This window comes from Episyrphus balteatus, chromosome 2 (assembly GCF_945859705.1).
Source record: "Episyrphus balteatus chromosome 2, idEpiBalt1.1, whole genome shotgun sequence".
In the NCBI taxonomy this organism is placed as follows: domain Eukaryota; kingdom Metazoa; phylum Arthropoda; class Insecta; order Diptera; family Syrphidae; genus Episyrphus; species Episyrphus balteatus.
Genome location: NC_079135.1, coordinates 24,161,597 through 24,176,307, shown reverse-complemented (window position 1 = coordinate 24,176,307; position 14,711 = coordinate 24,161,597). Strand labels below are relative to the sequence as shown.

General features: G+C 34.2%; 1 protein-coding gene and 1 long non-coding RNA gene across 3 annotated transcripts in view; both read right to left on the bottom strand.

Annotated features, from left to right (window-relative positions):
* Positions 1-1,802: 1,802 nt before the first annotated feature.
* On the bottom strand, positions 1,803-2,698 carry LOC129912688 (uncharacterized). The gene is made up of 2 exons (XR_008771882.1): positions 2,103-2,698; positions 1,803-1,974 (listed from the first exon to the last, which is right to left on the bottom strand). It is a non-coding gene; the product is annotated as an uncharacterized LOC129912688 (long non-coding RNA).
* Positions 2,699-3,431: 733 nt separating this feature from the next.
* The window catches only part of LOC129912687 (uncharacterized), a 101,705-nt gene continuing 90,425 nt past the window's right edge, over positions 3,432-14,711 (bottom strand). For both annotated transcript variants that reach the window (XM_055991042.1, XM_055991043.1), the window contains exons 4-6: positions 5,324-6,415; positions 5,037-5,263; positions 3,432-4,977 (exon numbers count right to left, since the gene is read on the bottom strand). In XM_055991042.1, the coding sequence (XP_055847017.1) occupies positions 3,729-4,977; positions 5,037-5,263; positions 5,324-6,226 (2,379 nt within the window). In that variant the 5' untranslated portion in view covers positions 6,227-6,415 and the 3' untranslated portion in view covers positions 3,432-3,728. The remainder of the gene's footprint in view (positions 4,978-5,036; positions 5,264-5,323; positions 6,416-14,711) is intronic.

The window sequence follows — 14,711 nt, the reverse complement described above, 5'->3', positions numbered from 1 at the left end:
CTGTCAAAAAATGTATGTCAAATCTTTTACAGCTGGATTTACAATCACAGTGATTGTGCTCAGCTTGAAAAATGTTCTATAAAAATCGCGGTCCGATAAATATCTATGTTCCGTAAGCTAGTCACTTCACAGGCATTGGCGATTGGAGGATATACTACTAGCGCTGTAGTGGTCAAAAATTGCAACCAAATATACAGGACGGAAAGAACTAGCGCCACCTAGCCTTCACAAATTGGAAATAGTTTTGTTTACGTCAAGCTGTCAGGCCATTTTTTTTTTTTTTTTGTAAACAAACAATTTTCTTTCGCATTTCAATGTTTTCTTTCTGTTTAATACAATTAAATACATAAAAAGCAATACAAAAATCTTAAAAAAGAAGTTCATACAAATTAAATATTAGTGTCGTGTTAACGTAATTTTTATAAAACTTATTCGGAATTAAATATTTTGTTACCATCGTGTTGTTGTCGTCCGAAATCGTTGTGCGGTCGCGTCTCGATTTTGATGTATGAGAAAACGAATGTTTTCTCGGCTAAAGCTCATCAGTCCAATATCATTAAATGTGGAACTTGCTCTTTGTCGTTTCCCAAGATGCAACAAACGGGCCCAACAGCAACAATATCAACAGATGCAACCAGCCCAGCCCCATGTTGTAACTACGAAAAAGCTGTTGAAAAAAAAGACTAGGCTCTCAGAGTCATCTGAGGCTGGAGTGGATTCCAAAGCAATTCGATTCTTCAAAATGTCAAATACATATGTTGGCTGACCTTCTTCAAGAAGACGTCTTTAAAATCAATTGATTCAACTGCGGGTGTAAGCACAAAATCCTCAACATCATCGGCCAGTGTAAGCGAGAGTTTTATTTGTGGTGAAGGCAAGGATATAAGTAATTCAGCGGCATGGTAATGAGCTCTAATGCAAACAACACAGCTTCAATATTGCAAGCAGACATTGAGAGCATTTTTGAAAAAATGCATTCCCATAAGTCTGACATTGATGTTGGACGCAATAGGCAATCTTCTGGTAGAGAAAGAGATGGAGCGGAAAAGATGATAATCTGGTGATTACAATTCGGGAGATTGCAGTCGGTGGAATCACCTTCAACATAATTATCCCATAACAGATTCCGCTGAGGCAGGCAATGAGGTAAGTAGGTATTTGATTTTAATCGTTTAGCATGATTTTTTTTATAAAAATATGTTTTTCTATCAGGTTAATGCCAAACAACAACAAAGAAGTGGAGACAATTCTTCAGCACCTGTAGCCGTAAGCATTAACATGCCCGTATTAGATCATCCGAATGCATTCAAGTGAAAAAACATCGTCTACCGATGAAAGTTAAAAAAAAAACACCAGGCCTGCAGGTGCATCAGGATCCTGGCGATTATATTACAAATTATATATATAAAAGGAATGATGAAGCCGTATTGCGTCTGCTGAAATTACATTAATTTATAACTTTCAAATTGAATTGTTTAAATACTATACTGAATGCTGTTACGCAGATTAAATTTTTAATCTTTTAAATATTAAACCTATTTTGAATACGTTCAATTTAAAATAAAAATAATTTTTTATTATTGTTGTTATTTTTTCTTCGTTTTTAATTGAACAACTATATGAATAGATTTTTTTTTGCATAAACAAAAATTGTAATTGCATTGAGGTCAGTGGTTCCTTCAAGGAAAACTTGCCAGTGTTTAAATGCACCACTTAACTTAACTTAACTTGAGAGCAGATAATACTTACATAGATACTGCATTTATTTTAGGAAATAACCCAGGAGCAGAAAAAAAATTAAATTATTTTGTATGTACATACAAATATATATACATTTTTATTTCAATTATTATTTGTATAAAGCGATATTATTTCTTTCATTTTATAATTATAATTATTTATTAATATAACTTCTGCTACCATTTAATCTAATCGTTAGACTATCATCTAGGTTCTAGGAGGTCAGATGATGATCTGAAAGAAAGGATAAAAACAGAAGATTTTCAATTAATAAAAAATTCTTTTAAATGTGTAGCTGTGCAGGCTGCAGGATAGTTTAAAGCTCCATTAGCTATATGTTTTTCTGACCAAATAGAACTTACCTACGTAGTATGACTTTATCTTTATTCCCCTGCTGATGTTGCTGGTGATGACACTGCTGTTGTTGTGTAGTTTTGTTGGTTCTGCTTCATGTTCAGCCTTCTTCTTAGATCCTGGTTCGGTTGTTGTTGTGACTTGCCACCAGCAGTTGGAATCATTTTGTTGTCTTTATTGATCTTCAACTTTTCACGCAAGGTTTTTTGTTTCTTTTTTTTTTGGGTTCGTTTTTGCGCAGCCCGAGATGCGACCGACAAAACGACTTCGAGGTTGCCAAACACAAAGGGGATAGAGACCGACGACAGAAATAACGAAATTTATGTAAATAACACGACACCGCACTTGTTTACTTGAATTATATGAAGTTTTTTTTAACATTCTGATATTTAATTTACTTTTTATGAATATAAATGTTTTAAATGTGACTTTTTTCAAAAAATAATCGACCACTGAATGTGAAAGAAAAGTGTTTGTTTACAAAAAAAAAAAAAATGTCAGGCTTGACAGCTTGACACTTCTGTTGTCATTTCTCACAACAACGCGGCGCTAGTTCCTTCCGTCCTGTTTATTTGGTTGCAAATGTTGACCACCGGTAGCGCATTTCAACTTTTCCAATCCCCAATAAATTAATGTTTGGGTAATGGATGTCACTTCGTTAATATGAGATATTTTTCGATTTTCTGTAATATCATTTTGACCACTACTATGTTATCATTGTATTCCACGGGCTAAATTTTACTCTTTTTGCTCTCAAGTCTTAAACTGGTTTCAAAAAAGAAAAAAATAATCTTAGATCCTTTTGCATAATATACTTAAACATGGAAGCTTTAGTAAGATACATTTAGCTTGCTTTATCTAAATAAAATTAGGTATTAGGAACTAGGAAAAATGTCTAGTTTCTGTCTTATAGATGAATAACCATCATAATTATATGGCAGTGATTCTTAAAAAAAAAAACATAAAATGATATATCTGGTAAGAAAAAGAAAATACCTAAAATCCGACATAATTACCGACTTATATCACTTTAATCACTTAGTTTAGATCTTTCATTTTGCATCCACTCTTTTCGTTATGTTTTTTGTAAACCTTTGTATTTTAAATAGCATTTGAATATAAGATAGCTAAATAAAATGACATTTAACCGAGTTCAATGTATTTTAAATACATATTTGTCAAACTGACAGATATTACAATTCATAGCCTCCCTAGTTGTCATTTATTTGACATTTGCAATTATAAATTAGACGTCCTAATTTACTCTGCCTTATTACACTTTGAACTGAACCCGTTTTTGTTTTTTTTTTTCTTATTATTTATAGCTGAATTCACAATCAATTTACAATAATTTTTATTGAATATTGAACACCATCTACACATTACATATAAAAAACATTCTACTACTTTATTTGTTGTATACGTGTCATAATCGTCACGTCACGTTACGTCAGCGTTTTGTGTTCTACGGATACAAACTAAAAAAGTATTATCATCTCACCTCAGGAGTGCGTTGTTTTTTGGCCTGTTTGTTTTCTTAATTTTTATCGCAATCCAGAACCAAAAACAATTCTCATTCTCATAATTTCTCTTTACTAAGGCCGCCATGATCTCACAGCGGCACCCAAACAAAATTATGTCAGCTGTAATTTTCGACAATTACACAGCCATTTAATAATTCGAGCATTCCGTTCGACAATAGATGGCGGTTCAGTCGGTCGATATGGCTGAGTTGTTTGCGGTTGAGTTTCAGTACTGTCAGGCAGGCGTGTCGAATCAACTGTACTCACGTCAGAAAAGAACACCGAACCCGATTGATCCGAATCATTATCCGTGCTATAGCGTCTTTTCGGTGGACTATAGATCTCTTCGAATTTCTCTTCATTCAAACCAAGTCGATCGAAGAATTTTTCCAATTGCGACATACTCTCTGCTCTACGGATTTTTTCCATTCCATTTGAATTTTTCCCACCACTCATTGGTTGTTCCGTCATGGGTGATCCTCGATTATAGTAACGATCACTAATGTCACTTTTCGATCTTAGAATGGGTTTTCGATCTTCGTCTGATTCACGATCGGGTGGGCCGTATACAGCGGTCGTACAACCGCCACTGCCTCCACTGCGTTGTGACGTGCGATCATTGGAAGTGGAGTAACGATTGCGGTGCTTGAAACGAAGACACTTTTGTCGTTTGAAACCGGTCGGAGGAGGACTCACTTCGGGCTCCTTGAGGCATCCGTCATCCGTTGGCGTTCGAATGGTCGGACTGTGAGTCTGTTTATGAGGGGTTTGCGGTAGGTGGTGTGTTGGTGGAGGTGGATAGATTTTTCGTTGCGATGTGTAACGCGAATCTTCGTAGTAACGCGTTATGGGTCGGGTTTGTTGCTCGGGGGTGTAGTCATCCTGAAAGGCTTCCGGAACCTCGGGAGTTGTGAAATTCAACAAGCACTCTGATTCTTTTTGATACTTGAGACGACACTCCGGACAGTCGGTGTACCGTGATGAGCCCATACCGTAGGTGTAGTAGGAGTTTCCACTGTGCTGGGTTGATGAACCACTATCGCGACGATAGTCGGCTTGATTCACACACACAGACATTTTGTTGGCTTCTCGTTCTCCACGTTGTTTACAGCAGGGCTCACTTCGGTGAGTATAGTGTCCGGATGAGCCTCCAGAGTCACGATTCAAGGAACTTCCGCCAGATTTATTTGAACGGTTTCCGCGACTACAACAGCTCAAAACCTCACTGTGAGGTGAATGTCGACTAATTTGAGAGTGCAGGTCAGGTAGGGATTTGTGGCTGTTGATATTGTACGATGGTGACGAGTAGTCATGTTCGTCTGAAGTCGTATCGTGTGAATGTGAATAGGATCTTTGGTATCTAAAGAGAAGGGAATCTTTAAAATGAAAACTCTCTTAAAAAGAGGAGGATACTCTCACCTTGAGTTTTGCTCCTTGTCCGGCGAGCTCTCGACAGCAGCATATTCTGCCGGAGGGCTTATAGCCCGGTAGTCTTCGGTAAGAACCAGCGGTTCATTAACTCCAGCTTCATAGCTGTAAATATCTTCATCTGAGGCTGGGTGTGGTGGCAGAGATTGAGGCGAAAGGAAAGCACTGGGAAACATCACCGATAGATCACTTTGGTCATTCGAGGCATGTACCGATAGCTACAGAAAAAAGAATATTTCACCTCAAAGTTAAGAAATTCACCACACACAAAAACTCACCTCTTGATTATATTTTCCACCCTGAAACTTACTAAAAGTATCATACTTTTGCGGATCACTACTTTTATATCTATCTCCCGGCATTGGCATCGGACCTTCCTTCGAATCGGCATTCAAGAGCTTCCTCAGCTTAGTTTGCAGCAAATCGGAACTGGAAGATGCACTTCGTCGATTCGCTGGTCGATGATGAGGTGGATGTTGTTGGTGCGATTGATGCAATGCATCCTGTCGCTGTTGCGAATGATGATGATGATGCATTGCCCCGGCGGCAGAGTGTGTCCGCGAGGGTGACATAATGCATCCGGATGTATTTATATTCGATATTCGGTCACCAGCTCCACCCACAATAGCCACGGGACCAACATTGCCACTAGCACCAACGCCACCCACAATAACACCTCCTCCAACTCCTGCTCCTCCACCGGTACCCCCAGTATTTCCACCAACACTCCCTACCACAGAATTGACCACACCGCGGAAATTCAATTGCTGATGTCTATCGAGCACCGTTTCGGACTTGACATAAAATGGTTTGCTTTCGGCCAAGAGTTCCACGGCCGATTTTCGTTTGTGATGACGCCCTACCGTATACATCACAGATGTGTGCTGATAGTGATGATGAATTGTCTGCTGTGTGGAACCACCCAAGGGTGAACCACCACCACTATATTGTGGCGGAGGCAGTGTTGCTGCATGAGCTAGCCCAGCACCTGAGAGATATGATGCCGGGGGCATGATGATGGGATTATTGCCTGTCGGATGATGATGCGAATAGGCTGAGGGTGAGGTTACGTTTGAGGATGCAGTATAGTGGTGAGTTGTGGAGGAGGAATGATGGTGATGAGAGGATGTCATACGGCCACCATGATGCCGTGGACTACCGCCGTATACAATCGCAGCCATAATTGATTTTTATTTTTTGACAGAGTAGTGGTGTGAGATGGGGATATGAATTTTTTTGTTGCTATTGTGTTGTCTTTGTTTTTTGTTTGATTTTTGGTCGTCCTCGTCCTATAGAATCCTCTCTCTGTGGTTTTTGTATATGAAGTGCGATATTGTTGCACTCTTCTTTTTTTTTTTGTTGGATTTTAACTGAAATGAGAAAAAAATATACAGACGGTGAATACACAAACGAATTTAAATTAGAGACAAGGAGTTTTCTTTTTGTTTTGTTTGGGTTTTTTGTTTCGATGTAGGTATTTTTTAATATTCCAGGAAAAAATGAAATTCCTGGATGAAACAGAAACAAAAAAAACATAGAGTGTAGGAGTATAAAAAGGTTTTGTTTTGATGAAGATGGCAAAAAGGCATGTCTGCTTTTAAAATGAGTTTTCATCATCGGTGGAAGTGTACTGTACACTGAACAAGAAAAAGTTTAAGTGGGATTGAGAGTTGCTGAATTCATGTATTCATTTCAGAAACAGAACGGAACATCCTCCAAGTTCAATGACATCTTGTTATAGTTTACACCGAGAAAGGATTTAAAGTTTTCAATAAAGTTTTGGTAGACCTCACGTTGGGCGCCAATTGAAATTATAAAGGTCTTTAAAGAATATAAGCATTTTATTTTATAAAAACATCAAATACGAACAAAAAATTGTATTTGAAGATCATAGAAGAAGAAAAAGAAAAGGTCACGCATTGGGCGCCATTTAGGTAAATGAAAAAAAGAAATATATTTTTTTATGACAGTGCTAAACCTTTTTTACAAGGCTTTGAAAGAGTGTAAATGTTGTTTATTAAAAAACATCAAAATAGAGACGAAAATTTATAATTGTGAACACGTTGGGCGTCAATGTTATGAATAACTTCATAAATGAATGAACAAAGATTAAAAAAAAAAAAAATTTAAATTTAGTATTTAAATAACATATAAAGCTTGTCAAACATAGATACAAGATCACACGTTGGGTGCCATTTAAATGAAAAATTCCAAAAATGATGGAGGCCTTAATTTCTCAAAAGACAACACATTTTAAACTTAGACTAAGACGAGCATTTTAACACAGGTAAAAATTTCAATCTAACGGTCACACGTTGGTCATGTGAACTAACCAGACTAAACACAACAATTTTTAAACATGGACCTAGACGTGGATACTACTTTTATGGGTCACACGTTGGGCGCCAATCTATTTTTATGATACAACTGAAGATTTACAGATCACGCGTTGGGCGCCATTAAATGAAAAGTCCAAAAAATAAGAGAGGCAATAATTTCTCAAAAGACAACACATTTTAAACAAAGACTAAGACAGGAATTTTAACACAGGTACAAATTTCAATATAAAGTTCACATGTTGGGCGCCAATCAACTTTTTTGTTAGAAGACTAAGTTTTAACTTAGGCCATTGAAAAGTGTACATTTCATAAAGCTTCTCAAACATGGATACAACTTAAAATTTATAGATCAAACGTTGGGCGCCATCTAAATGACAAGTTGCAAAAATGAAAGAGGCAATAATTTCTAAATAAAAAAAAACATTTTAAACATAGCATTTTAACACCAGGCCAAAAATTCCAATTTAAGGGTCATTTATTGGGAGCCAATCAACTAAGTTATAAAATATGATTGAAACCATAAAAACGGTTTAAATTTATAAAGCTTGTCAAAAATAAATACAATTTTAAATTAAAAGATCACACATTGGGTGTCATCTAAATGAAAAGTTCAAAATATATTAGGGGCAATCAATTCACAGAAAAAAATGTAAATCCAAAGATAACGCACACGTTGGGCGCCAATTAAACAAGTTTATATATATTAACCATAAAAACTTCAAAGAATATGAACGTTTCCTTTTCCTTTAATAGAAACTACTAAACACAGATAAAAAAGTATATTTAAAAAATCATACGTTGGGCGTCAACTATAAGAAAATCTTTGAATTTTATTAAACAAATCAAAATAAAGTTTTTTCTTGAATCGTACGTTGGGCGCCAACTCAATAAAAATCCCCAAAAATTAAAATTGTGGTTTTGGAAGGACAAATTAAGTTAAATTTTTTGAACTTAAATACAAATATGGATTTAAAGGCCACGCATTGGGCGCCATCTAATCTTTTTTTTTTTTGTAACCAACTACTTTATCGAATTATTGTTTTTTTTTTACTTAAAGAATGTCTTAATACGGTATTACTTTCGTTTTCATGTTAAAGAATATGATGATAGTTTTAATTCTTCAATTTTCTCTTTTTATTGCTGGATAATAACTTTTTTGTTTTTTTTTCTATCTCTTAACTTTCATCAAAAATAAAACAATAAACCAAAGAAAACAATAAACAAAATCAACACTTAAAACCATTGCATTAAAATCTGATCAAATTAAGAAAAAACAAAAAGAAACATCCAAACAGCTGATCATTTGCATCAAAATTTGGACATCTACTTGAAATTGTGACAAAACACGTCGAAGCAGTTATTTTTTTGTTTTTGTGGTAACACTGACCTAATTCAGTTTCTTTCAGAATCTCGTTTTTTATTTTCATTCTTAAATCTCAATTTAAAATTCAAACTCTCACTTTATGTTAAATCAATTTGGGATACCGAACTTTTAAGATGCTGCGCAAGATACTTCATCATCATAAAGTATGCATCAGTAAGACTTCAAAAAAAAAAAAAAAAAACGCCCTCTTTCGTGATCGATACTTACTGATAAAATGTATTGTAAAGAGTTTATAGAAGAAACCACGATTCATTCTTTTTCAAGTAAATCAAAATTTCGTCCTATTTTTTTTAGCTTTTGGTCTTGTTTTTTTTTTTTTTTTTTGTAATGACTTTAAAATAAAAACGAAATTTTGAAAAGAAGAAAATCATTTCATGACAGTTTAAAGGTTCCATGGCACAACACATCACAACACACAACATCGTGAGCGTGACTTCTGGATGCTGGGAAAAGAACAACATTTATATACTTTCTCTTATGATATGAGATTGTTCGTAGGTCGGCGCACGAAAAACCTGATTTTTTTTTCTCTCAATGAGATCCAAGATTCATTCAACTTACATGTGAGATTTCAATTGGGGTTATGAAATGAGATGAAATCTGCCCCCAGCATCACCCAAGACAGCAATAAACTCACTTTGTTGGATGTCATTAAAATTAAAAAAAAAAAAAACTATTGCAAGAGTTCAGAACAAATCCAAAAGATTTATCAACAAAAAACCAACAACAACAATATTCATTAATTCATACTCAAAACTGATTTACAACACTTGGATAAGTCCAATGATGGGGCACAAATACCAACAACAAAAAATAAAACCAAAGAAAACTTAAATCCGCCACCACAATGTTTTGAGATTGGAAAAACTGCACGACACGTTTGCTTCCCACGATCATCTATTTTGTTGAAACTTGCGAAACTTGTTTTGGTTTTGGTTCCACTCGCGCCAGTTGCATGCAACGCAAATAGCAGCACTAAAGTCGCGATTGGAGGAGGAGGCTGCTCAGCTCAGCTGTGCTGCAGTTGTTGCTTGAGATTAAGAAATATACGAGTGTCTATAGATTTATCTATTAATCTTCAAACTAGCTATTTTTTTAGAGTAGGCGTTTAGCATGGTTTTTATTATTATTGTTATTTTTTTCCATTTTTAAGCGCAACATACACACATCAGATTGGAACCTTTAATTAGATGAATGTGTATGATGTCAGATTTGGACAGAGTTGATTGATGTTTCGTGAAAGGTTTTTGCATTTTGATATGGTATTGGAATTGTTATGGGGCGTTTATTGAACTTTTGCTGATATAATAACAAATTTATTTAGATTAAAAAAGAGGTGAACATAAAAATATGTATTGTTTAGAGATTTCTCGTGTGATTTCACTTAACACTTAAATTATTTTTGAAAAAGTAATTAATAAGAAAGTTATTTTTAGTCGAATTACTGTAATTTATGCTATGCAAAAGAATTATAGAGTAATTTTAGTGAAGAAATTTTATCTCAATGTATTTTGTTTTCTCATATTGGGCGCCGCTTTAAAATTATTTTTTTTTAAATAATTATGAAGGATAATTAATTATAATCAAATTCCTTTGTTTCAGCAAAAACTCTTATAGAATTTTTTTCTCACGTTGGGCGCCACTTAGAGTATTTTTTTAAAATAATTATGAAGGTTGATTACTTTTAAATAGGAATTCTGCGTTTCTCCATTGCCAAAATTTTTGGCAATATAATTAATTTTAATGAAAAAAAAAAAAACTCTTGAGCGATGCATTTTGTTTTCGCCCGTTGGGCGCCACTTTGAAATAACTACCTTTGAATCAGAATTCTATGTTTTCAAATGCAACAGTTTAAAAAAAGTAATTACAATGAAAAGAAAACTAGAGCGAAACATTTTGTTTTTCCACGTTGGGCGCCACTTTCAATATTTTCTTTGGAAAACAAATATGTACGTTAGTTGCTTTCAAATCGGAATTTTAAGTTTCTTTTATGAAAAAAAGTTTTAAACTTGAATTTTAAGGAAAAAGAACTTACAAACTATAGTGACGCATTTTGTTATCTCATGTTGGGCGCCACTTATACATTTTGTTTATAAATAATTATTAAGGATATTCAAATTCTTCCGTTTCCCCAGCACAAAAGTATTGTAGAAAACTTTTGAAAAACAAAGCATATAAAAGCATTTTGTTTCCTCACGTTTGTTGGGAGCCACTTTTAGTTTTGAAATAATTATGAAAGTTAGTTTTTTTTTTTTAAATCAGAATTATATGTTTTTTTTTCAAACGGAAGTGTTTTAAAAAGTAGTTTAGGTAAATGAAAACAAAAATAGAGCGTTTTCCCACGTTGGGCGCCACTTTGATTATTTTCTTTAGAAAAAATAGTATGAACCTTATTTGCTCTCACATTGGAATTCTACGTTTCTCCAAAGCAAGAGATTTAAACTTGAATTTTAAGAAAAAAAAAAATAAACAAACTAGAGCGACGCATTTTGTTGCCTCACGTTGGTCGACACTTTGAATATTTTTTTCAAATAATTAGGAATCAGTTAGTTTTTAATTGGAATAGTAGGTATGTTTCTTCAATAAAAGAGTTTAGTGATTAAAAAACAAATCAATAAATTTTATTTTATCACGTTGGGCGCCACTTTAAATATTTTTTTTTTTTTTAAATAGTTCTCAAAGCTTCCAAACTTTTAGTTACTTTGTTTCTCCAAAGCAGGAATTTTAAAGAGTAAGTAAACTATAACTAAATGTACTTTGTGCCATACCTACGTTGGGCGCCACTTTGTGATTTTTTTTTTTCAATTTAATTCTAGGACTTATTTTAAATGACCACAGGTAAGTCACTTTGTGTGCTAGTTAATTCAAAGACTTACTGAGATTTGCTTCATTGGGTAATAAATAAATCAAAATGTACTCAAATCATGAAACTCCAAACCAAAGACAATCCAATAAATTTATTAATAAATTATGTCACACGTTGTTAGTCACTTTGCACACAACCCCGCCATTATATTTGTCAGTTGTATTAAATCAATGTACCCTGTGGGCCCTAAAACAATACCCATTTCTCAATATAATAAATCTCAACACGATCAATTCGCGACACCTTTTGGACAAGGTGTGTGTGTGTCTTGTGCCATTGCAATTCTATTTCCATAAGACTACGCAATAATTCTTATAGGAACTTCCTCCGTATCTTTTGCGCGATTAGCATCTCTATTGGATGGTTATAGCGAGTTCCTGGCTGGCTGTTTATTGTGTCAGCAGAGAGAACACCATCAAACATCGCATCAGACATATATCAGGGGTGTGACCAGTTGAAGTATGTGTTTAATCTTGTTGTGTATATTAATCTTGGAACGTGTTAGGCCAACTAACTAAAACACATCCGGACACCATCATAAGGAGGTTGAAGTGCATTGAATCGGAACCTGCTTCTCAACGCGCCTCTCGACCGACCGACACGTGCGTCGACAGCCCCAGCCACGCTGTATACGAATATGTTTATAAGGCAGGTTTCCATTTTCTTCATATTCTGATGCCCTTATAATATTTATTATATGGATATGGCGGATTGGTGGCGACGACGACTGCATCATCGGATAACATAAAAGGGGTCTTTTGACGGACGGAAATGTTAATTGTCGTGACTAGCTCACTCTGATGTCTATATGTATTTGCATGTTAGTTGGGCACAATGAAGAGGTAATCTGAGAAGGATAAATAAGGGAGATGTGTTGTAGATGATAGATGCAGACGTAGACTTGAAGACTTTATAGCAATATGCAAAAGAAAGCCGCAGATTATTTATTGAAGTTCTCGAAAATGAAATTGAGAGAAGAAAAAATTCAGGTGCTAATAGTAGGAATTAATTATGTTTGTTATTAAGAAGGATATCAGGTTTCCTTTTAATCAATAATATGATATTATGAATAACATAACTTGGCCAAATAAAATTTAGAAGCCTGAGTTTTCGAGCTTTTGACTTAACTGGCACCCAACTTTCGATTTTCAAAAGACTTTTTTTTTTTGTCTATGTTTGAGTTTCATCTAAAATTAGCAGATATTCCTTATTTTTAACAATTTTCTCAAAATTGGCGCCCAACTTGGGACCTGCACTCCTCAGTCATCAAACTAGGAATAGGTGTTTCCTAAGCTTTCAAATATTTTAAGCTTTCAATAGCAAACGCATAATTATTTTTACTTTCCAATCAAGTTTTTGTAAGGTCTTAAGGCTTTTAATGATCTTGATTCTCAAAAATCCGGTAGCTCTGATTTCAAGCTTTAGTTTTGCCCAAATAAATAAGTCAAGTTTTGGACCTAGAGCTGGTATAGAAAAAACATTGTCATTCCATATTAAAATACTGACTTAAGCCCTAAAGACTTGTTTTTGAAAAATAAACTTGAACCGGCGGGGAAGTAATAATCAAATCAACATTGGTCTGATATTTATTTTAACTACCATAGAGTCTTAGAACCTGAAGAAATTATGGTCTACAAAGTGAAAAAAATAATAAAAATAAAAATTATTTTTATTTTTAAGCGGAGTGATTGAATATAATTCAATTAAAAAGTTAATAACTTTTTATTATTAAAAAGTTAAATTGACCTCAACTCCATATGTGTTTCGCCCAGGTATGACAGTGGGCTCATCAGTTAGATGCTGTCATACCCTTACTAAGACGCAAAATGTTGGTCCATGAATACAGACACTTATAAAAATCACAACCTGAATAGACTGTGAATTTTAATATTTTAGGGGAAATAAAATAAAATAATATTAAAATATTAAAATTCACAGTCTATTCAAGTTGTGATTTTTATAAGTGTCTGTATTCATGGACCAAAATTTTGCGTCTTAGTAAGGGTATGACAGCATCTAACTGATGAGCCCACTGTCATACCTGGGCGAAACGCATATGGAGTTGAGGTCAATTTAACTTTTTAATTGAAATTATGGTCTCTTTTTATTTTGGATTCTACTGACTAATGAAATATTTTCCAATTTTTTTTTTACTCGGCGGTCTTTAATTTTTCGCTATCCGGTACCGCGCACTATAACCTTATTTTTCAATTTATCATCAAAATCACAGAAAATGCAGGGTAATAATAAAAAAAAGTCATTTCGGGAACGATCAACTCATCATATCGGGAACATTTTTAAATAATAAAAGATTTTTCTTGGTGCATTTTCTTGGTGCACAGTCATTTCTGAAATGAATTTTTGGGTTTTACTGTCTTTGGCACTACAAAAAAGATAATGTAGATTCAAGCAAATTGTACCAGCTGCGTTCCCGAAATAATGCAGAATTGATCCTTACATTATATGAACTACATATCACACTGAAATTAAGTTTTCACTTAAAATTGTTAATTAATTGGGGCAAAATTAATACAATGTGTTTGAAATAGTAAAAAGAATGCGTGAGGTTCAAGATCATGGAGGTGGAAATGTTCTGTATAACTATCATTTTATCGGTTAAACGGGCAAAGCACTCAAGAATTTAGGTATGCAGCGCCATTCTTACGTTAGATGATTAAAATTTTGACACTTTAAGACAGTTTGGTACAATGCGTAATATTTCTTCGGACAACTTTTTATTAAAATATAAGTAATGGTATTTTTTTTTTTAATTTTATAAGACTTTTGAAAATCATCTTGGGAACGCTTTTTTTTCTGTAAATAAGATGAAATAAAATGAAAACTGGCTGGAACTAAAATTTTTAACCTCCATGATTTTGGCCCTTAAGCACGTTCAATGACAGACTTTCTGTTAATTTTGTTAACTTGAAATAAACTTATTGATTTATTGAAGCTCTTTACATTAGCTTTTCCTTTAAAATTAAATTAATTAACTTTAAATTTCAAGTCCGTTAGCCCCGGAAAACCAATGACCGCAATCAAATATAAAATATTACAATAACTTGCTAATGCATAAC